The sequence below is a fragment of the Gymnogyps californianus genome, chromosome 12, assembly GCF_018139145.2.
Source record: "Gymnogyps californianus isolate 813 chromosome 12, ASM1813914v2, whole genome shotgun sequence".
In the NCBI taxonomy this organism is placed as follows: Eukaryota; Metazoa; Chordata; class Aves; order Accipitriformes; family Cathartidae; genus Gymnogyps; species Gymnogyps californianus.
In genome coordinates, this window is record NC_059482.1 from 21,106,693 (window position 1) to 21,130,356 (window position 23,664).

General features: G+C 49.2%; 1 protein-coding gene across 2 annotated transcripts in view; it reads left to right on the forward strand.

Annotated features, from left to right (window-relative positions):
- Positions 1 to 23,664, forward strand: part of LOC127020961 (guanine nucleotide-binding protein G(o) subunit alpha) — a 133,605-nt gene that overhangs the window by 78,467 nt on the left and 31,474 nt on the right. Inside the window, exons 4-6 of one of the 2 annotated variants that reach the window (XM_050903833.1) lie at positions 12,421 to 12,462; positions 16,858 to 16,881; positions 17,771 to 17,865. In XM_050903833.1, the coding sequence (XP_050759790.1) occupies positions 12,421 to 12,462; positions 16,858 to 16,881; positions 17,771 to 17,865 (161 nt within the window). Of the gene's footprint in view, positions 1 to 12,420; positions 12,463 to 16,857; positions 16,882 to 17,704; positions 17,866 to 23,664 lie in introns of both variants that reach the window. The other variant, XM_050903832.1, reaches the window with a different exon arrangement.

Below are 23,664 nucleotides of genomic sequence, written 5' to 3' on the forward strand. Positions count from 1 at the left end.
GAAATATTTACGAACACAGAAAAATCCTGCCAGTGCTCATTACCCCAGCTGGGGGATGAGGACAGTTAACATTAAAATGGAAAAGCTTATTAAATTACGAGTCCATCAGGCTGGCCTGGCAGGGTGGGATGGAGAGTTTGGTGGTGTAGGTTATGCACGTGTTTTTTTCACTTGTTTGACAAGCCGTAATGTTGGAGGGGGTTTTGTGCGGCTTCTCACAGAAATGAAGAAGGAAGAAGAGGAAAAAAACTTGCTGAGGTGCAGTGAGGGTGGGTAGAGATATCACATCACACAAACTCCAGTTTGGGGACGGATGGGCAGGTGAAAGTAGCATGACTAAGGGTAAGGAGAGGGGAATTAGCACTCCCACGGAGGAAGCAAACTCGGTCCCGTGCACAGAAGTCGGGCAGAGAAGGGGACCAGCACCTGACACCGCAGCCCAGAAGGATGCTCGCTGCAGAACGTGGTGCCTTAGGAGTTCGTTATCCCTAACCCAGCAATGTGCAAAGCTTGCAGATGGATTTTGAAGGCAAGACTCACCAGACCCATGACAATAAACAGAAATCAGGTTGACACAACTTTGCCCGCTGTAGATCATGACCCCTTCAGCTGAGACTCTAGAGGAAGGAGACAGACTCATCTCTCAGGGCTGCAGCAGAGCATTAGCTACAGATGCAGCCAGACGATTCCTGGTCCAGCCAGAGAGCAGAAGAGCTTTGTATGGAGCTAAAGAATGAGCCAAAACACAGGCGGCGTGAGGCCCTGCTGCAGTGCGGGGATGATGGGCTGTGATGGAGGGGAACATGGGCCCACAAGTGGCATGTCCCCACTTTACCTGCTGCGTCGGGGCTGGGAGCAGAGCTGCTGGAAAGCTCTTGTGCCACCTCCACATCACAGCGGGGCACGATCCTCAAAGACACTGCATCTCGGCGCTGCAGAGCAGTTCGGTATCAGGTAACCATGAGAGTGGGTTCAGCACCAGCCCCCAAAGGTGCAGCAGGAGTGGCTATGTTGACTCCTCTGCGATACGGCACCAACGCAGTCGCTGACAGCGACCAGCCCCACGTGTGTTTGCTGTGTCCGGGGCCGGGGGAGCACTGCGCTGCCCTCCTGCTCGGCCGTGCTCTCCCGCCCCATGGCACCATTCCCTGGCTCGCAAGCGCTGGCAAGCCAGTGCATCAGCTACACCACCAGCCTGGGGTTGTTTGAAGCGGCAGTGCCTAAGGCTGCCCTCTCCTCCAGCGACTCGGGCCAAGCCAGGATCAGTGCACTCAAGGACAGATGGCTCAGGCAGGCTTTCCAGCAAGGAAGGAGAGCGTCGGAGGAGGGATGCAGGGCTGCCGAGCAGACAGCATCCTTCCCCCCCTCGGGGCTGGCCTACTTTTCCCTTCGGTGAGAGGGGCCCAGTGTTGGCAGGAGAGATGCAACCACGAGCAGCTGAGCGCCCACGACCTTTGAAGGCACCAAGAGCAGAGAGGCATTTACAGCAGCACCATGGCCGACCTCCAAAGCGTGCAAATTACTTTTTGCCTCCTTAAATATTCTTTGTGGTGTCCATGAGCTCTATAAATGCCAAAAGCACTGGAGCAGCTCCAACTGAAACAGATAACTTGGTGTTACTCATTTGGCAAAGCAACATTTTCACCTCCCATCCTAAACTGTTACACGTGGTAACCGGGCTGTTCAATAGCCCCTGCTATTGAACCCCAGCAGCGGCTGCCTCCCGGCCATTTGCACAGTGGTGGCTCCATGGTAAATGAGCAGTTTGCACAAAGTTGGAAGTACTATGGAAACGTACGATCTCTTTATTAAACTCACGGGGCTGTAGGTGGCAAATAACTTCAGCAATTCCCAAATGGCCTCAAAACGTAGTGGCTGCAGAGAGGCAAATTAGTCATTTTATGCTCTAAATATTTAATGTCAGTGCTAAAAATGAAGAGGTGGAAGAATGTCCTGGAGAAGCAGATCAGGATGCAGCCAAAAACAAACCCCATCCTCATCTGGTGTAAATCAGTGTGGAGCAGCAGCAGAGCCAGCACAGCGATGCTGGTTTACACCCGCTGCCCAGCCGGTAACGCGAGCATCACTGACCGAGCAGCGTTACGGGAGAACGACCCATACGGTGCTTGAAATATCTATACTGAAAACCAACAGCCTCCTCTTGTTTCTGACCAAGCAGAGTTTGAAACGGAGGCAAAAAGGATGACTTCAAACGTGCTGCCTGCTGACAGGCCGAGGGACGTGAAAGGCACAGCGTGAGGCTTTTCTCCTTGGTGTGGGAAATAAGGAGGGGAGAGATAGGAAGCTGGCATTGCGGAAAAGAATTTAAAAAAAAATAAAGGACTAACGAGTACAGGCCATGGTGTGCCTTCAGAGGGATCAGTGCGGCAGCTTTCTGACACGGGCTAACTGAGGCAGCAGTAATGCGGACTGGGAATGGTGGAGCCCGCGGCTCTCGCCCTGGGATGGGCAGAGCAGGAGCCGCTCGGAGCCGACTGGTCCAGCCGGCGCGTATTGTATCCATGGGCTTTGAGCTGGGAGTAGAGCCTGGCACCGGGGCTCTTTTAGTCGTTTGATTAGCTCCTTTTCCTTTGGCAGCTGAAAGGACGCTTGGCAGCACCAGGGCTTCGCATCTTGTTGAGCTGAATAGGAGGGAGCAGGGTTTTGGCAGGGACAAAAGAACATACCACTGCTCCATCAATGGCCTCATTACTGAACGCTGTGACTTGCAAGGAGCGGCAAAGAGCGATGGAGAGCTTTCTTCTGGTAGGCAAACACAGGTTGGAAATGCATTTCCAGCTTGACCTATTACTCTGAAGATATCAGCTCAAAGGGTAGTTGAAAGCTTGACAATTTTTATCTGCGGAGGAGATGTGAGCACATATTGTCTATCCCTGGGCTGAGGGCCTGGAAGCCAGCCTGTGTGTGTGTGTGTGTCTGTTGAGAGCGAGCAAGTGAGCTAAGCCATCTGAAGCAGAAGGGTGGCACAGAAAATTATGGGGCAGGCAGGTTTTCAGGAAGGGGTTGGAGTGCCCTGAACTGCTCAACGGGTGCCCAGCACCTGATCGTGTTAGGACCAAGGGTAACAGCTGTATAGTCTCCTGTTCATGCCTCTTGAAAAACTAAAACAATGCGAGAAATCAGCCAGCAAATACTCTGAAGAGGTAGCTGGTCACCCAGCTGGCTGTATTTTAGCTCTGATTTATTCTATAAATTTATTATCGTATAAATCAATACTATTTATTCATTCAGACATAATGACAAGACTGTCCATGCAGATGCCATTAATGACCTGAGCAGATACATTTTTAAAGATGTCTAGGTGGGAATTTTTAACAAGCCAATAATAAAGTATCCTGCAAAGTCTATTTTCTCTATTGTTATGTCCAAGCAATGGGATTTCCAGGAACATTCATTGTTCCCTGTTGATAACAATCTACAGCCGAGCCCGGTGTGAATCAGGTTAGGTCAATACCAAGTGCTTGGAAAATCCGAACCCCTGTATTAATATTATGAACTATTTTGAGAGCCAGTTGCACAGAGGGTGGCACAAACCACACAATCTATGTCATGTTGAAGTGGGGCTGAGCGCTTTTAAAGTGTATTTATTTGCAAGTGAAAACTTGATGTGGTCTGTGGGAATCATTTCATGTAGAAGTGAAGTTCAGCCACATAAGGATGAAGGTTATGGCAGTGAAAGGTGATCCAGGAACACTGCAAAGGAGTTTAGGGCGGAAAATTATCAAGCAAATGATACACCCGGCGAGTACCTGGGGGCAAGAGGTAAAATGGCTGTACTCGTTTTGATGCAAACATTGGAGTCCCGTGCTTTTCTGATTCTTAAAGTCATGTCTTGTCCTTGCCGGTCCATCCCCAAGCCCCAAGAGCTTCCAGTCACCCGGGCTTGCCCCTGCCAAGTGTCCCCTGGGAAGAGGGGGAGCAGAGTGACACGTCAGCCTGGTTGTCCCCAGCTTTTCCAACAGACCGTGCCTCCCTGCCCTGCGCTCTGCAGCCAGTGACCACAGGCAGGCTGCCTGCTCACCCCGGCAGCGTCTTCTTACGAGTCAAGGGAGGGTGACAAACTGGCACTGCCTGTCACGTGCCCAGTGGGGCCTGGGCTCCAGGTGGGGAAGATGTGATGACAGCAGACAGGCCTGCTGTACTTCCTCGCAGGCAGACTTCATGTGGCTGGAGGCAGAGGCAGCCCTCCATCTCTGGGCAGGGCGATGGGGGCCAAATTCCAGCCTTGCTCCGCTGGGGCAATTTCGGAGGAATTCCCTGGAGTTAAGCTAAATTAAAACCATTTCAAGGAGGGGGAGTGAGAAGCAAACCTCATCATCTCAAAACTTGCTCAGATAGAGCTCTGCTTGGCATACCAAGATGAATAATAAATAGCAGTTGTCCATCCATGCGGATGGATTTGCTCTGCCCACAGCAGAGGGTGTGAAAAACAAGTGTGAGGGGAGCATTTCCCAGCAGCTCTCCCTCTACTAATCTCTTGCTCACATGGTATTGATTGAGAGAAGGTACAAAGGAAAGACATTAGTTAAATAAAATGTTTTAACATCAGGCGGGACGTCAATGGCCGAGTTGTTCATCATCCCAAAGAGTCTCTGAGGAAAAGGAGAGGAAGACCGCGAGCCCGAGGCTGGCTCCAGCCCAGGGCAGAGACCAGCACCAGCACACACTGATGTCCTCCGTCCCTCCTGGCCACCCCAGGGAAATGCCTGGGCTCCCTTCTCCTCCCCTCCCCATGTCGGGAGCCCACTCCTGGCATGGTGGAGCTCCACATCAGTTGTGCTGCTGAGGAGCTGGGAGCCAGCTCTGAGGAGCTCCTGACCCAATGCCTGTCACGTTCCCGGGGCATCCGTGCTGCCTCCTGGGACACGGAGGAAAAGCTCCGGCAGCTCACTTGGCATCATGACTGTAAGCTTTTAGGCGTTCCCGTGAGACACGAGGGAGAGGAAAGGCAAGAGCAGGGCATCTGCAGGCAAGCCTCTCGGCTGGGGAGCCTCTCCCCTCCCAGACTGATATCAATCCCATAAATGATCTCAGGGGCATTTTACTGCGGCAGTTGCTTACGTAAGGGCAACGTGCACGTTAAATAGCACCTCGGTGGAGCCACAGACCTGCCCGCCTGCCCTCTTCGAGGGAGGGTGCTGTCAGACAGGGGCCACAGGTGCCACCGGTGGGATGTGGAGGGCAGAGGGGTCTGTGCTTTCCCCATGCCTGAAGCCTCAAGTCTGCTATCCGGGCAGCTAGCTCGAAAGGCCGTAAGAGCAAAACCATCCTTGCAGGCACAGCGAAAAAAACTGATTCTGCAGCTTGGCTTGCACACAGATATTCACATACTGCACAGCTCTGGAAACCTTAAAAATGGGTGAAAACATGTTTCTTTCTTAATGGGAAGAGCCGGAGGGATGCTCCCGTGCTCTGGCACCTCCTGTCTCGCTGCCCTGGGGTGTGGAAGGGAGGAGGCAGCTCCGGCAGTGGGAACCTGGGGTGGTTACAGTCAATAGCGTGCTGCAGCCCTGGCTGAAAAGCCCCTGGGACCCAGGAAGGCTCTGCGTCGGACAATGGATTATTTTTAACTAGCTCGAATCTTCAAACACTGTAGCTTAAAAAAAGGGGAAAAGAAAAGAATAGCTGATTTGTGCAAGCTCCCCTGCTCCCATTAAGTCGGTGGAAGTGGTGCTATGCATTTCAATGGGGGCAAGACTGTGCTTCTCATGAGATAAATTGCACCCTGTCCCTTTGCATGCGCTGTGCAGCTAGTCGTGGCTTGCTCAGCTTTGCTCTTTCCTGGCCCCCCTACGAACACCCCTCCCTCCCTGATACGCTCCCCAGCAGATTTTTTTGTTGTTGTTGTCATTGAGCTATTCATTTTCCATAGGCTGCCTTCATTCCCATGGCCTTTTGCAGCTAGGAGACAAGATGTTGCCTTGGAAACAAAGCCCCTTAGATGTTTGGAGGCTCTGGGATTGCTCTGTCTGCTCCCGAGTACTTTTAGGTTATTTTTATTAACCACACAAAGATGCAGCAGGCTTGTAGCCAAGGCAGAAAGTAGCCCCGGGAGGTGGAGGGAAGGCGAGCATCTTACTGGCATCGCTCACTCCGCTGGGGATATTTTTTTGCAATGCACCACGGGCTGAACGCCTGCAAGAGAAATGGCATCTCCGGAGAGTGCTGCGCACGCAGGGCTGTTCCTGGGGCTGGGGATGGCTGCAGGCAGGCAGGCAGGCAGGCAGGCAGGCAGAGCCGCAGTAGCGCCAGGGAGAGAGAGGATCGCTGGGAGAGAAAAAGCAAAAGTAACCGAGAAGGGAAAGAAAAGAGGAACTAAGAATGGCAGCCATTCGGGTTTGTCGGGGTTTCTCACTTTCCGACCGACTGACCATGCCATGGAGGGACCACCGCGCATGCCGCTGCCGAAATGCACATGGTGGCTATAGGCCCGGTCTACTTATTTTAGAGGAAATCACATTTCCAGACCCGTTAAGACAACTGTGAAAATCTCTGCTCCGAGGTTTTATCGGCAATTCTGCTCTGTGCCGCAGGGCGAGTCAGGGGCAGCATAAACAGACCCCCAGCCTGAGCTTTGCTCCCGGCCGGGCGGCTGGAGCATGCCAGCTCCTCCTGCCCCAAATCTGTCTGCAGGAGAGGTCTGACCCCTTCTGCAAGGGGGCTTTGGGAGGCAGTGAGAGGCTGCAATGTTCCCATTTCCCCTTATCCAGAGGCATCACTGCATGACACTGCCAAATCCCGATTCCTCTGTGGAGAACATTTCGGAATAGGCTTTTACTCCTTCTTCTGCAAAGATGTAAAAAAAAAGAAACAAAACAAAAGCTGATTAAAAGAAGCTCCCTAATCCCCTGCTGGTACTTGAAATATTTCCAACCTAGCAAAAGCATTCCAGAAAAAAGTGAATATACATTATTTTCCAAAAAATAATCAGTACGGTGTTAAGCTTATGCCTTGTTACTCATGTCAACACGGTCGTCTGCTCTGTACAACCACGAGGGAGGGCTTCCAGCTGCAGCGGCTGCATGACTTGCAGAGCCAGGGAGGCTGGCACAAAGAGAGGGGGAGCAGCAGAGGGGAAGGAAGGAAAGCACTGAAATAGGATGGGCCCGAGAGACGGCAGGGGAGGACTGGCAGCGTCACACTCGCAGATGAACACCACCAGGTCACAGCCGTGGAGAGGTTCGACCACGGTGCTTGAGATGTTGCAGCTATTTCCATTCTTGACTACAGACAGGCGCTGATGCCATCCCCACTGTTTTGTGGGGCTCAAGGTGCTCTGCAATGGCAGCAAAATGTTTTAGGGGGGGATCCACCCTATATTCCCCATATGTATCACGTAGGATTACACAGAAGGGAGCAATTTTGCTGTTTCGTGGCATTTTCCATCATAGCTGAGCATCACAGATGCCCAGGCTAGCAAGATGCTCACAGATTTTCTTATCCCTTCTGGTGGATCCTCACCAGAGCGAGGAAGTCTGCCTCATCCTCGCAAGTGTCATAAATGCTGGGTGCTTTTTTCCCATTGTTGCTGATTTTCCTTGTCAATACTACGTGATGCCATGGTTACAGAGATGTAGGACTAATCCAGTGACAGCAGGTTATGGGCTTTTTGGTTTTGACATTCTTTGATGCTATATTTGTGCCAGAAGAATAAATAATAACTACACACAACAGCATCAAAGATTTCCTCCGTGCCCCCAGCCTATTTCTGCCTATCCTTGTTAAGCCGTTATAAAGATATTTCTCTGCCAGCCACTTATTTTACGGACTATCCTGTCATCTGATGCTGCACCTGAGGTCCCATTTATCCATTCTCTCTGAAAAGAGCAGTTAATAAAAGAAAGTTCCTGTTAATAGCCCCAAGAACAGCTTCCCCTGGAATGGCAATGCTCATACCCAACCCACCAAATTCCCCTCCTTCCCCTCCCTCTTCTCTCGCTTTCCCTCTTCTTCCTCCTCCCATCCTCTCCCTACCAAAGGGCTGGGGAACTTTCTTGACGCTCTTGTAAGGAAAATATAGGACAGTTTTTCTCTGCAGCAACCTGAAACAATATATAAGCAAATCTGTTAGTGTGTGAAGTGCCTCAGCTCCAGTAAGGAGGAACTTGCTGGGGGTTAGTCTCTGTAATCCTTGCTGATCAAAGGAAGAGCTCCTCCGAGCCTGTTACAAGCACCTGAGTCTTGGTTTTGCTGGAGATACAGCAGCACAGGAGAGATTTAGCTACAAATTTGTCTTTCATCTGCTCTAAACTCTGGGGCTCCTTCTAGGCAGCTGCAGACACCTCAAGCAGCCACTTCTTAACTTCAGTCCCATCAGATGCAGCTTCCACTCGCAGCAGGACCTCAGCCAAATGCTCCTCCACCCCCACGTCTTCGAAATCCTGGTCCTCCCTGCAGAGGAGGGTTCACAGGCAGCTGGAAATTAAGAAGGCGGGAAGCTAAACGAAGGTTGTAGTAGTAAGAAGTCACAGGCAAAGTTTTGCTAACCAGCTACTCAATGAATCACGTCTCGTTTCAGCCCATCCCCTTCACGCCGTTAATGTGATGCCTCTCGAGACCGCAGAGGCCTCTGGGGTCAGCCTGCGGCTCCATCGCTGGTTGTGTGCAGCCGGAGACCAAGAAGCAAAAAGTTATCAGACCAGTGCAGGCAAAGGCAGTGAGCATATGCATTACTCGGGCAGCTTTCTTGGGTATCTGCATTGGGAACTGCTGCCAGTGACAATCCTGAAACAACTGCAGGTTTGCACACCTCCATTTGCACACTTCCATCGTCTCTTTTTATAGAGGTTCCCCAGAAAATATTGACGTGCAAGAGGGAAAGCTGGGTCAAGCAAAGCACTGTCATTTTTTCGGAGGTGCCTCTTCCCAGAGTACTTCTTCTTTAAACAAATAAGGGAAACTTGCTTAAGTTTGCAGAAGAAACTCGGTTCCTAAAGTGCCCTCGCTGCCTGACGCGAGGCCCTGTTAGTTAATATTTAGCCAATTGCCGGGACAGCTCTTAAACCACCGAACCAGCAGGTCCTCTTGCCCTGAGTACCTGTGTCCTGGCCGTGTAGGTGTTAGACTTGACGTACCCCGTTTTGCTCCTGTAAAGTCCAAATCAAACCTAAGGAAAACCCCTTTGTCTGCACTCAGCTCATTTGGTGAAAGAGCACAGGACTGAAAACCAGAAAATTTGAGGTGGTGAGAATCCAAACTAAAACAGCAAATAGGCGGTGAATGAAGGACTCCTGATAGGAAAGTTTTTGGACCTGGGCAGAAATGTTTGATGAATTTGCTAAAAAACACAGTCTAAAAGAAACCAAAAACGTTTGTAAAATCTGCTCAAAGTCTACAGGTAGTCATGGCCAGGAGGAAATTATGTGAAAATTTGGAGAATTTTGCAAAAGGATTTTGCATTCCTGAAAGCCCAAAGTGTTTTGTTTTCATTCATTTTTCCAACTTTTCATTAGGAAACAAAATTTCTGTTTGAAAATTTACCCACATTTAAAATAATAATACTGAGCCCCCAAATAACTCAAAACAAACCAAAATATTTTGGTAGGGGTCAAGGCAAGTGCTTTGGCTGGATGTGAAATGAAATTTTTTGGAGGATTTTGGGTCCACAGAAGAATGCAGGGGAACATATTTGATCCAAGCTGATTTTTCACACCACCTAATTTTTCGGTTCTACCGCCAAGTGGAAAATCCAGTGTTATTTGGCTGCTGTGATACCTGCTCTCACACCAGCAACGCAAGAAATAATTTTGAGACACCCTGGCAGGCAGAAGGCTCGGGTATGGACACCAAACCCACCGACTGCTGTAGCTGTTTCAGTGGAGAGCAGTAAGAAATCCCTACCCAGATATCCCAATTATGTGTTACAGAGAAGAGAAGAGGCAACAGGGAGCTGAACTTAGCAGGATTGGGGTGGGGTGGGGGGATTTTTCCTCTCCACCTTGGCCTTTAAGTATGTATCTTCAACACAGATCATCAAGTAAAATAGGACCATAAAATGAAACAAGGCTCTTTCTGATTGAAACACCAGCGCTTCCTTCAGGGACAGATGACTGTAACCCACAGACTTAGTCCTTCATCATATGAGGCACTGATAAATCTGCTAGATTAATTGTAGAGTGGAGATTAGCACCCACGGTTCAGCATCAAGCTCTGAGCATTAAACTAATTACTAGGTTCCAGCGCTGCACAGCTTCCCAGCAGGAAGGCGCTGCCCTATAAATCATCATACACGAGTGGCATTTAGCCAGAGATGTTAAAAAAAATCCAGCTTTGTCCTGGGAATACTCCCACCGTAGGGGCTGGTTTCCCTTTCTGTTCCAAAGACAAAGCCTGTTTCCCCCTTTGTGGTGGGAAAGCTTGGAATGAAACCATGTCCCCCTCTGCCCTGCCACCCTTACACAGTTGCCCAGAGGGATGTTGGTGTGAAAAATCTTAAAGACATTTGAAGAGTGGAAGATGTGCAGGCTAAAGCCGTCGGGAATTCCCAAACCCGGAGCAGGTTCCCGGAGAATTGCCATCACTCCCACTCAGCTCGTCCTCAGCCATCCGCATTGCAATGAATGTAAAATAGCCATTTATTTTCCAAATGCCCGGAGCCGACGCAGCTTCCCCACCTGCTCTCCCACTGTGGGGTAACAGGCATTTCCCTGCCATTTACTGCAAAACAAACACTCCAGTGCCGTTACATTTTATGGACTTTTACCCAGCAAAGAGGATTTTACAGAGAGGAGAAGGGCAGTAGGCTGCAAGGATTTTGTTCTCTCATCTTTACGTGTTTCCAGCCTCCTCCTCGGCACCGCGGCAGAGCACTTCCCTGCGGAGCATGAAGCCATGCGGCTAATGTCCCCCATCTGTGACTCTCTGTCTCATCCCCTCCCTGGTGGGCAGCGCTGTCTGTGCCTGCATGGCCTGAAAGTCATCAGCGAGGGATGACGTTTGGGCTTGCAGGTCCCGTACCCAGCCCTTCTGCTCCGTGCTTGTAGGACAGAGGACCCATCAAAGCGTCCTGCCCTCAGAGGGACGCTGGTGGAGTTTGCAGTGGCTGTCGGTCTCTCAGGGATGCCGTCTTCTTGAATTAGAAGTGACTGGGACAGACAGAGTGCCATTTTCTCACCTTCCATTGCAGCTAGTGGGTCGGGACCTATTTTGAGACCATTTAACACACATTTTCTGGCTTTCCCATCCTTGCTTGGAAAAATCAGGTCACCTATCCACCATGTTTGTCTCACCCAGCTCAGGAGCTCTTCTGAACTCCTCAAGAACAGGAGGACCCTACAATTTCCTAGAACAAAGCAAATTTGGGAAATGACTTGCCCTTCAGTGGCATCCCTCTTGCAGGTTGAGTTCTGTGGTATTGGGTGGTGGGTTTTTCTACCTCTCTGGTGAGTGAAGCGCTATTTCCTACAGGACGTAGGGCTGTAGGAACTCTTACAATGGTGGTGGCCAACTGGCAGCCAAGAGCTTAGTCTAGTCCATGCATTATCCAGTCCCTGGACTGCCAGATAGTCAGGAGTCCAAGCAAACAGGGAATATTATTGTACGTGTGTTGCAGGAGGGGAAAAGAGGTTTATACCCACATAAGAGCTAGCAAATTTTATTCAATCAATTGCAGTATCATACGGAATGGGTAGGAACAAAAGTAGTACCAAACACAAAGCAATTGGCCTGCTTTTAGAGCCATAATATTCTATAATATCAGTCCTGCTCAACATTTCCCCAAATAGGCAGCAGCAGACAGAAAAAAACAGCTGTAACAAGGTTTCAGGATAGAGATCCTAGACCAAGTACCAGACACACAGAAGCTGTTGACAGTCAGAGGTGATGGGACCATCTTGACTCCAGAAGGATGTGAAAACCAGGGCTTTACTAATTGCTAGCCAGATAGCACAACCTTGGGAGAAAATCTGCACGTCACCGTGGCTGTCGGGTTGTTTTCTGTACAAAATTGTCTGCTCACAGACAGACAGCAGCCTTTTGGCGTTGTACCCAAGTCAACCAACATTTTTGTGAGCTGTTTTACACGAGCAGGGTAGAGGATGGCTAGCGTGACGCTGTGGAAAGCCAACCATCTCTAACTTAATTTGTTAGGCTTAGCTTTGCTGTGTGATGCAAATTGCTAGAGCGCGCTACGCTGAGCTTCGCATCAGCGTAAACCCATCTTTCCCAGACCACTGGGATCTGTGTCAGGAGCCTTCCAGATCCACCGCTGACTAACAAGAGTGCAGAGGGGATGTAGTTTGGGTGCCCACCTCAAGGTATTCTCTAAAGGGATAGATCTGAATAAGCCACTGGATAGTTTTTTACTAGCTCAGCGCCTTCCAGGGTCTCTCAGCAAGCCAAATGCCAAGCAGAGGTGGGAGGCCTCGATAAAATGTTCTGAAGGTGGATGGAAAAGTGGAGGCGGAAGGGAGAAGGTTGTCTCTCCTGCAATGCACAGCAGCTGCTTCATGCCAGACAGATTTCCACAGATTCAGAGGTCACCTCTGAAACACAGATGTGTGAGAAAGAGAGGGAGAGTGAGGGGGAGAGTCATACGTGTAGATATTTATTCAGCGTCTACAAAAACTCCTATGGACTTGGAGCTGGGCCCTGGATGTCTCTGGAGGAGGCGTATTCACCAGCCCTGCTTTGTTTCCAGAATTCATTCAGGCTGCAAATGCCGTGAAAATAACTGGCTTTTGCTGTGATGCAGCCACACTTCAGCTGGGAAGCAAGGTCCAGATCTCGGAGATGCTCTGTAAGGAGGAGGAGGAGGTTTTCAGTTTATGAGCCACGTTCTGCCCCCAAGTTACAGGACCTCATTTCTCACTGAAGTAGCAGAGGCATGTACCGCTGTGCCCTGAGGTCAGGATCTGGGTCCCCCAAGAAGGTCCCCCTCGAGGGACATCCTTTGTGGATGCTGGATGCTTTCAAGACATCAGTTTGATGTCCCCCAGGTTCCTGTCTGGTGATGGCCACTACTTTTTTCACGAGATTGCTTGCTGATAGCTAGCACCGTGCCTCTGATTTGTCTTGCACCACCAGCAAAATGCAATGCTTATCTTTTCCCCCCACCGCATGGATTTTCTGAAATGTTCTGAGATGCAGCTTTGAGTGCAACCAGCCACCAGAGGAAATTGCCCCAGTGTTAACCTTCGAGATAGGCTGAGTGACAAGTACGATTAATCAGAGTAAATAACAGCAAAAATGATATTTACTGGGATTTAGTTCACCAAAAGGAAAGCACGGTACAATATGACACACTCGGTCAGCTCTCCTGTGGGTGTAAGGCAGTGCAGCTCTATGGGGTCTAGCAGATATGTACCACGTAGCTTCACATAAGGCTTTGCCTTTCCCTTAAATTCTCCCCTTCCAGAAAACTATTCCTTTTTGAAAAAAGAAAAAAAAAGTCCCCTAGTTAGTGTCCAGGCAACTTCAAAGGATCGGAGCCAGGATTTACCCTGCGATGGTCAGAGAGATGGGGACCTGAGTCCCACTCCAGTGCAACTCTACAGTAGCCAAGGCAGGAGCAGCTCTGCTGGTACCTTCGCAGGCACAGATCATAGCTGGTGGTGAGGAACAAATAATTAGGGGTGGTCTGTATTGGCATGATGAAAAATAACTTGCTTGCAGAGACAAACATGTCTGCCAGTAATGTCAGGCTGCTAGGAAGCGGCCCTCTCCCTTCCAGCAAGGTAACAAATTAATTGAGCTATGTGGCTGTTGCAAGCAAAGTCACAAGTTTACTTGCTGAGCACAGCCCGTGTGCTTGGTGACAGTGACATATGGGAGACAATTAAATAACTGTGGTTATGTCCGGGTTAGTGAGAAAACCGATCCCCTTATGAACGGGATTTATACCATGTGTCTGGTGCAAAGGTAGACGCACAACCCGGGGTTAGAAAGGAGACATGCTGACTTCCCGCTAAGTTTACAAGCTTCTTGTTCACATCTGCCTATGATTTCACTGTCGTATAAAACCCCACCCTGCCCTGGCTCTACAGAGCCCTCTCCACTCCCCGACTGGCGTGGAGGTTTGTTCTTTAACAAAGGGATGTTTGGTCTTTTCGCTTGATGGCTAAAACCTGGATGTATACTTTACCATCCCAGGGTTTCTGAGCTCAGCTGTTTCCCCAAGCCCAGCCAGCCAGCTCCAGTTCTCCCGCTGTAGGTGGACACATTCAGCGTTCAAGAGTGACACAGAGCTGAACAAATCCCGCTCTCGGTAACAAACAACCCAAAAGCAGTCAGCTCGGGGATTAGGGTTTGACCCTCTATGGAAAACGGAAGCTGCTGGGAAGTGGCAGCGGGACGCATGGGAACGCTGCAGGGATGGGCTGGGATGCTCCTACCGGATAAGAACCAGCCTGAAGGAGACCAGCCCAACCCCTTGCCCTCCTCCCAGCCAGCTTGTACCGAGGGGATGGGAGACAGAGCAGCTGGGGAAAGGCAGAGGCAGCAATGGAGGAAGCAGCCCTGCACCATTTTGTGGCTCCTTCCAGCAATCCCAGGGGCAGAGCGCTGCCTATTTTTAGCTCCCGAGGTAGCTGAAATACCATCATGATATTCATTAACGAAAACCCCGTCGGATGGGAACTGCAAGGCGGAGGGGTGGGGGGGCTGGTTGGTCTGTTTTGTTTTGCTTTATTTAATTGCTGGCTTCAGTACAGAGGCAGAGCGTGGCAGGAGGCTCGGCTCCTCTCACCTCGGGAAAAGCAGGAGCGCCAGACCCGGGGGAGGCAGGAAGGGAAAAGTCAATCAGGCTGTATTTAAAAACCTACCTGCTGGGCCCAGGGGGGGCTGGAGATTTTAATGTCATTCCCAGCTTGAGATGCAGCCTGGAGAGTGAGAAAAGAAAGGGGTATCTTCTCTTCTTGGATCCTTAATTGCTCGTTAAATCATCTAGCAAATGCCTGAACTCCTGGATGGCCCCATGCTTCTTGACAGAGGGGCTTCATCCTTGGCAGGGGGGAGGAGTATTTTTAAAAATACTTGTTTCACTTGCTTTTTCTGGGTCTATAAAATTGAGAGTTCAATGTTTCACTCTGCAAAATAAAACTAAGTCTGGAATGTTTTTTATTACCATTCAGCAGGAGCAATAAACTTTCCTACGAGCCGTTCCCTTGCTCCAGCCTGTCGACTCTCGGTCTGCCCTGCAGGCAGCTGCCCGCACTGCGGGAGCGCAACCTCTCCCATCCCCAAAAGGGACCTTCGGTGACTGCAGAGGAGCGTGTACCAAAATAACCCCCTGCCCTACAAGCTCAGCCCCGCTTCTGGCCCAAGCAGACCTGATAACCACAGCTAGAGATGCCTGTCCCTGGTCACGCCCGTTCTGCCCTGTCATCGCTGTTCATCTATGTCTTCTGCTCAAACCCTCTTGCGTTGGGTCTTAAATCACAGGGGACTGCCACAAGTCTCAGTAGTGGAAAAGGTGAGGCAGCTATTTCCCAGCACAGAAAATGTGATGACTGTGCCGTTCCCTCTGATACTTTGCAGAAAGCAACCTGCAGTTAAGTCCACAAAGCTCAGAAGCAGCCCAAACCCTGCCCATAACAGCTGGAGAGCTTCAAATGTACTTTGCCATCACAGACAGATGGACAGATCTGTGACTTACACCTGTAATCCCCCCTAGTAGTCAAGATGACATATGAAAAACCTCCTTCCTACCTGACTGAAAGCATGGATGCTTTTTCTGTACCACCCATGCACAAATAATGGGGCCACGCCAGACGGCAGCCCCGAGTGGACTGGCCATTAGCAGGCTTTGTGTTATTTAGAGTCTGTGAAAAGAGCAGAATTACAGCTCCAGCAGGGCAGGCAAACCGTACTGATGATTTATGAATATTCACTGAGCTCACGAAGCACTCCGGGGCAGAAAACAAGCTTTTGAAATTAACTGAACTCTTCAAGGTTCTTCGTTTGTTTTGGCTTTGAGGTGTGAGTCACCAACACTATTTCTCCAAAATGAGCAGAGTCTGTACAGAGGGCTGGGAGGATTCCTGGGCACTAAAATGTGAAGTTAAGTATTCTGCCAGAAAGACTTCATGTTCATAAAGTCTTCAAAGCATAGAGACGCCACCCCATTAAGTTCTATGGGATGGTGTCTCCATACAGTACTGAGACTTCTTCAGTCCATAAAGACTGGATGCTCAGGGGACTTGAGAGTCTTTCTCTGAGCGTTGAAATCTCCAGCAGCTTCAGTCTCCAGTGCTAGTGCTCAGGCGGGAATAACCTATTCAGCCGTTGGGCTGTTCCCATCATAGCTGCTAAATCTGAGCATCAGACAGGAGCATCAGCAGCACCGGGCAGGGCAGAGGAACAGGACAGAGCCCGTTGTAGCCAGGAAGGATGTAGGAGCTCCTGCAGCAGGCAATGCACGGGCTCCCCAGGAGCCGCCCGCCCAACTGCGGGTGGCTTTGTGCTCATGAGACAGGTTGCCGTGATGGACAGGGGATGTCCATGGGACAGTGACAGCAAAGCGTGGGCACTGCCTGCGTTCCCCTTTGCGAGACTTGTGTTTCTGGTCAGCCTTTGCTGATTTAGACCAAACACCCTGGGAAGGCGAAGACTTCCACCTGCGTTTGTCCAAGAATGGGTTCAACCTAGCAGACAAGAGAAACAGTAATAAAACAAGGAGGTTGTCTTCACTAGTTTTCTGTAAGCACATGTAAGGAATAAGAGCTCCTCTCTTCCAATTAATTACAGCAATAATAATTGGTTTTGTTTCAGCTGGTAGAAATATGAGACTTCTCAAAAATTTTAAAAGCAATGAAAGAAAAACTCTGCAGATTAGCCAAAACCCTCGGAGTTTCAGGAGTCTGGGGGGGTGGGTGGGAGATCCACTTACTGCAAAGCAAGCAGAGGGGGGTCATGACTTTGGATGTCCTGCTTCGCAAATGAGTGAAGCATCAGCCACTGTGGACTGTTACAGTAGGGCTGAACTCGGCTATTCCAAGGCTGTCTAGACGTTCCCATCCTAAATCTGAGACATCTTCTGGACCCGAGTTGTGTCAGAACACTATCCTCCAGGAAAAGTTGCTGTTCCAGCGAATCATTTTTTCTCACCAAAAAAGATTCCACCTGAAAACAGCCAGCTGGCCCTGCCCTCTCTGCCGTGCTCCTTAACCGCGGGAGATTCCTCTCCCTCTGAGTCACAAAGCACGACAGCCAGCCGAGGTGGTCTGTGTTAACATGAATTAGCCCCTGTAGCAGGGGCTCATAGCAAAGAACAAGAATCCGGGAAAAGCAATAAACCAGCATCTGAAAAAAATTGTTTCTGGAGCCTTTCTGCTGTCCTTTCTGATACAAACGGCCCCTACTTCAGCAAGGTTACACACTTGGTTAAAAAAGGTATCATTGCAGGGTATGCCTCACTTTGCTAACAATTTAAAATATACTTGTACATATATGAATTTCCTTCTGTTCCCAAGAAGCTCCACACATACTCAGTGCCAACCGGTTTGTCTGCTGAATAGAAATATTTGTTGACGTGAGGTGGATTGCACAAATAACCTCTTTCCTTGTGGCTTCCTTGCTCCATCCTCTTTTTGCCCTTTCTGCTGGATCATACAGTGTGGATCCTAAAGCCCCATCCCGAGAAACGCAGCCTCTTTACTCCTGACGGTTTGGTGAACTGTTTCTGAAATCTCTGCCTCCCAATTCTGCCTTGAGCATCTGTGTGACCTCTTGTTTCTTTCCTCTGCAGGCTGATGCCAAGATGGTCTGCGATGTCGTAAGTCGGATGGAGGACACAGAGCCCTTCTCTCCAGAGCTGCTGTCAGCTATGATGAGACTCTGGGCAGACTCTGGGATCCAAGAATGCTTCAACCGGTCCCGGGAATATCAACTTAACGACTCGGCCCAATAGTGAGTATCCCTATCCATAGTCTTTTGTGTTACGAAGCTGCATTTGGGCTTGGTAAAGTTTTAACTGGAGTTAATGACCTCATAGCAGTGGATCCGAACACGGTTCTGCTTACAGACTGGGGTGTGTGTTGTGTCACAGGCTGCTGCAAGGCAGAAAGGATCAGGCAGGACATTAAGGTCCCCTCTGGCCAGTCTGGGGTCAGGTCCATGACCCCAAGGCCAGGTTCCCAAACTGCTCCCAAACGGCTCAAGGTAGGTTCCTACAAACACGGATCTAGTGAGCAGAGGCAGACCAACCCGTGGACGTGGCTGATGGCTTCTTCATTTGTCTGATAGATGACAGAAGGGTGTGATCACCTGCTTTGCATAGCAGTACAGCTCTTGGGTTTGCTTTTCAGATAGTCATACACTGTACTGATAGGCAGCTGGATTACAACCAAGGGTAACGGACATCTTTGCTTTTACAGTGGCATTGCGTTATTCCGATAATACAGTCAGGTGGCATCTCTACCATTAGGGACCATATCCAGATTTTTTTAATGGTGATTGTCTAAATCCATGGCTCTGGTTCATCCTGTCATAAGGACAGGACATCTACCACTAAACGGCTGCTCTGGCTCTGAAGAAACATTGAGTGCCTCCCCAGTTTCAGTTCAGACCCATTTCTAATGATAATTCATCCAATCTGTTTGCCTCCATCTAGGCAACGAGGCCAAAGTGTTTCATCCCATAATTTCAATCACAGCAGCTGTTGCAGGCAGGCAAAATGTCCCCTGGCCCTGTACTGTGTCCTGGGCAGCAGTCAGTAAAATGTGGTTAAGTATAAGCATAAGGAACAAGTAAGCGCAGGGTGATCGTTTCCCCAGTTATATCCTTGGACCTATTGGTAGTCAGGGAAATAGAGGTTTCCCCAAATGGTGAGAGGGGAATGCTACGTCCACACTTTTGGCTTTCACAGTATTCTGTGTCAACAAGTTCACCAGCTGACTCATGCACTTCTGGAGTTGTTACTGCGTGTTTGGATTGTCTGGCATCTCTGCTTAGGGTTTCCCTGGATATCTATCAAAACACGAACCCAAGCACCGGCGTGGCTGATGGTTTTGTTCTGTGTGGTGGGCCCGATCGTCCCCAGTCTGCACCAGCTCCTCCCATCCAAGCTGGCAGGGCAGTTAGGGAGCGCAGGATTATTTCTGCTCTTGCGGTGCTGCAGCAGAAGGTGAGTGATGACACACCACTTGGCATTGACCGAAAACCGAATGGGAAACCTGCAGATGTGTGCTTGGTGTCACAGCATCCTGCCCAACCATTTCTCACCGCGAGCGACTGCCTCTCAGTGATGATCCTGACATTATGCTGCCTTTTAATCACTACTAGGTGGACATCCATGTTTAATCTATATTTCATTGCCTGTAATAGCAAAATCAGCCTTCTCTTGCCAGCAATTTTATTTTTTTATTTTTTTTTCACAAAGGAAGGGTCTGATGGCATAAACATACCTTTAGAGATATAAATTATATTAAATACCAGTCCTAATTGCATTACAACCTTGTGGAAAATTCTTCAATTGTTTTAGAGCCAATTACCTTGAGGAAAGTATTTTGATTTTCCTTCCATGCAAGATAGCGGTTGAAAATAATAAGCATAGCCCTCCCAATGTGACCAGCTGCTGGGCAATTCATCAGCAAGAGCTCTGAAACCACAAGCAGTTTCTAGACATCAACTGAAGAGGCTCTGTGCTGTGGTATTCACAGCAATATCAACGCGCGGCTGCAGCCCAGCAAAATGAATTTCGGTGTCTTTAACAAAATCTCTTGCATCCAGAGGAGGATGCAGGATCCTCCTTGCCGGGGGAGGGCTGTGCTGCCTCCCTCCTTCGCCACGCTGTGAATCGTGCTGTGGCTGGACACTTGTTTTCTCTGGGCTAGGTCAGATGGCGAAGCTGAAGATAACAAAGTCCTTCGCATTTACGGACCTGCTGCCATTTAGGAGCTTCTGGTGGTTCCGTCACCAGAGATGCTGTCACAGGGCAGGGCACGGTAACGCGTCCTGCTGCCCCTCCAGGCCCTGGTGCCATCACACCAGATGGTGATGCAAGTGAGAGCTCAGTTGGCACTTATTCACGCCCAGTGGACTCCCAGTGAAAAGAGGCATATTTTTCATTTAATCCTTCAATGCTTTGGGGTTGTTTTCTTCTGCATGAATGAAAGATTTGAGACAGTTTTCTGGGTTTTTTCCCCCCTGGGAAAGGGCTTATCTTTATTGACACTGATAGTGGATTTAAAACACTATCAACTACAAAATCTGTTTTCATTAGGGCTGAGAAAAATAAATTCCAGACGAGAACTGAATCCGAAGTTCCCCGAAGTTTGAAAAACAGTGACGGGCAGTGTGCTGGACTAGCATCGCTCTTATTTCAGGCTTCGCTTGATGTTAAGCCATAGGGACTGGTGTTTCACTGGCAGGAGGGAAGTTTGCTGCAGGAGTCAGAGTTCACATTCCACGGCTGCTCAGCACGTGTCACAAAGCCTGAAGGCACCACGCGACCAGGTCCTGTCATGGCCAGCACAGGTGGGACCTTCAGGAGCGGTCCAGGCACTTCCCTTCACCCCAGAAACCACCCGCTGAATGCCCTGAATGCTTTTCAGAAAGCCCCCTCCACTGCCTGGCTATTTCTACGGAACCACCACTTGGGCTTCTCCGAGGCAGTGCTGCCGTTGTCCTACATTGCTCTTCCAGTGCTTTACCTTGAGTTTTTTTAAATGGCTGGAACAACAGGCGTTCCGTTGCGGCCCCTGGGAGACCAAGTTACAGGCTGATCAACAACCTGCAGGAGCTAGCAGCGTGGCTCTTACTAGTCTATCATTAATTTCACTGAAAATAGATCTAATATTTTGTATTAGCCTAAACAAGAAGTGACTAGTAGGTCTTCTATTCTATCAAAGATGGGCAGGAGCGCATTGCTTTCTACTCTGCTATGCATGCCTGCCTAACGGTTTGGACTTCCCTGCAAAGCTTTGCTTCTTTTAGGCTCTAAAGTCAGCCTGTCCTTAGCAAGGATTTCATAGCTACTGCGAAGGAACAGTAGAAAACAGCACTTTTGCAAAGAAAAAACATGACCGAGGAAGAGGGGAGGTTCTGTAATGGGCCTCCTGTGTCTTGGACAGCAAAAAGTAGAACCATAAGGACAGTGAGAGAAGGGAAGAGAGTAAGATGTAGCAGTTGGTTTCATCTTTTTTCATTACTGCATTTTTTCATCATTCCCTAAGGCAAATTTATGGGTGGGTTGAGTTCCACATTCCTAATCTCTTGATTATGTTTTTATTCCTGCTTCGTCTCCTCTTCCTTTCTTGTCTCCATGCCTAGGAGCTAAATCTACCTCTGATCATCAAAGAGCCTGAGCACTGCTGATGTCTTTTTCTTCCCTAGCCAGTTTCTGTCTGTGGAAGCACATCTGTGACCGACATTTTGCTTTCAAAATCAGCAAAATAGAGGTTTCCAGCTGGTTTCCTTAATCTCCTACTTTTGTTCAGATTTTAAGATTGTCTTGTGTTTCCTAGCCTTGAGTTCCTAACTAGCCTGGTCAGTGGAGTACAGTGCATAGAGCAAGTTTGATCTTAACCACGCAGGGATGGGGACCTGCTTTGAATGGCCTCCAAACTTCAGGGGGGGAATGGAGCAGACGGAGCATCCACACGAGCACCCGTTTTCATTGTGTACATATCCAAACAGGCACAGGCCCTGCAAGATGTGTAGGCAGAGACAGTTTGCAAGTACACAGACACAAAAAAGCCAGAATCCATCTCAAGTTATTCTCCTCCTGCTTCCAAGTACATTGAAAGATCATTTGATAATGCCAGGGCTGTGAAACTACCGTGAAAATGTAAAATATTTTAGGCCTGCATTCAACTCATCCATCTTCACACATATCAGAGGTGTCAGGGCTAGGAAGCTTGTTGCCTTTGGCTCTCTCCATAGGGAGTGAAGGGAGGGAGAATGCCTCCGGAGAGGGATACAGACCTCACTGCTCAGTGGAGAAAGAGAGATGCAATTGTGGCTGCTGCTCTACCATAGCTAACCGCAGCCCTGACATCTCAAGTCTGGGCCAAATACCAAGCCCAAACTGGACAACACTTTGGTCGCTCTGTCTTCAAGAACTCCTCTGGCAGTGCCTTATAGAAAAGCGGCAAACTCAGAATAAAATACTGCAGTGCCTTCCTTCTCACCCTATCATCTCATGTGGGACTGTTTTCTGATCTCTTTTCCTTGCAAAAGAATTGTCTTTGCATGATGGTATCACCTTCCCTACTGATACTTATTGCATCCCACATGCCAACACACACTTTGCTTCACGAAAACAGTTAAGAAAGTGGAGCCAGATGTTGTTGTGATGTGGTGAACAGCTTCCAGATTGAGCCCCGACAAGGCAGCATTGGAACAGGCTGCCCAGAGAGGCTGTAAAATCTCCATCCTTGGAAATACTCAACACTGAGGCACCTGAGCTAACTTTCAAACTGAATTTAACTTTGAAGTTAACTGAATTTAACTTTGAAGTTGGCCCTGCTTTGAACAGGGGGATGGTCCAGATGAACTCCAGAGGTCCAATCCAAACCGGCACTTTTGGGTTTGTCTTTTGTTTTTTTCCCCTTGCTCTTTCTCTCATGACACTGGGTTTAAAAGGGAGAAGGGGTCTTCAGGGTTGGCTGCAGTCTCCTGTTCCTAGCCATGCAGGACCATGCAGCTTTATCAAGTCCCATGGTCTAAAATGCTGGCTTCACCAGCAAGGCAAACGTTTAGACCATGGGACTTGCGGGACGTGGGCATTATGCACGACTGTCAGGACATGGTCCATTTTAATGAGCTGCAATTGTTGCTGGCTCTCTCAGGCTGAAGAAAGAAAAATTATAGGTCAAGGTTTTGCATTAATATTCCCATCAGGTGTGTAGATTCCATTTTCTCATCACAGCTTTTGCATTAGAATATGGTTTTCTGCGTGCCCGTCTTACTCGTGCCTGTCACTTGCGCTCCCTTGCATTTAATTGGAGGGAGTAGCAGCATAAATGAACAATCCAATTAATTGGGATGACTTGCGTTGCGCTGTTTATTGAACAACCCACCTTTGTGTCTTGGAGCCCGAGCACCAGAAAGGGAAAATACATCACAAGCGGAGATGTAGATACATTTGTCTGAATTTATGGTTTAATTTACCCCTGTAAGTAAATATGCCCACCAGCTTTGAATAATTAAGTTCCCCCTTCAATAAGCAAAACAAAACAGCTCATAAAGGCCAGAGCTGGTTAACTGGAATCACCAGCCTTGCTCAGTTCCCACAAATGAGATGCAAATAGATTTCCAGGGAGGAGCAGCTCTGCGACGTCTGCTGGTGCCAGCTCTGGAGTAGGGCTGTTTCTGGTAAGTGTGAGGTGGGGGAGATGGGGGCAGGCTGAGCATCAGCCTGTCGGAGTCCAGCAGGGCTTGGTAGAGGTCTCAGGCTTCATTATTATCCTCATAAATTAAGGAATCGCTATCGTTATATGGCTACACCTAGAGCTGAGTGTGAGCTGGAGGAAGGGCACAACAGGAAAGACGTTGCCTTTGAAATCAGCTGGATTTTTCCAACATCTCACCCTCAGTCTTCATCCACCTGGAGACTCAATTTCACCAAAATTGGGTGCAATCTCTCCAGGGACTGCCTCTGTTGGCCCAAAGCATGGTATCTTGAAGGCGGGTGTTAAGCAATGCTCACCTTCCCATCCCACCAACATTGCCAGGAGAGCGTGAGGACTGAGTTTCCTCACCAGA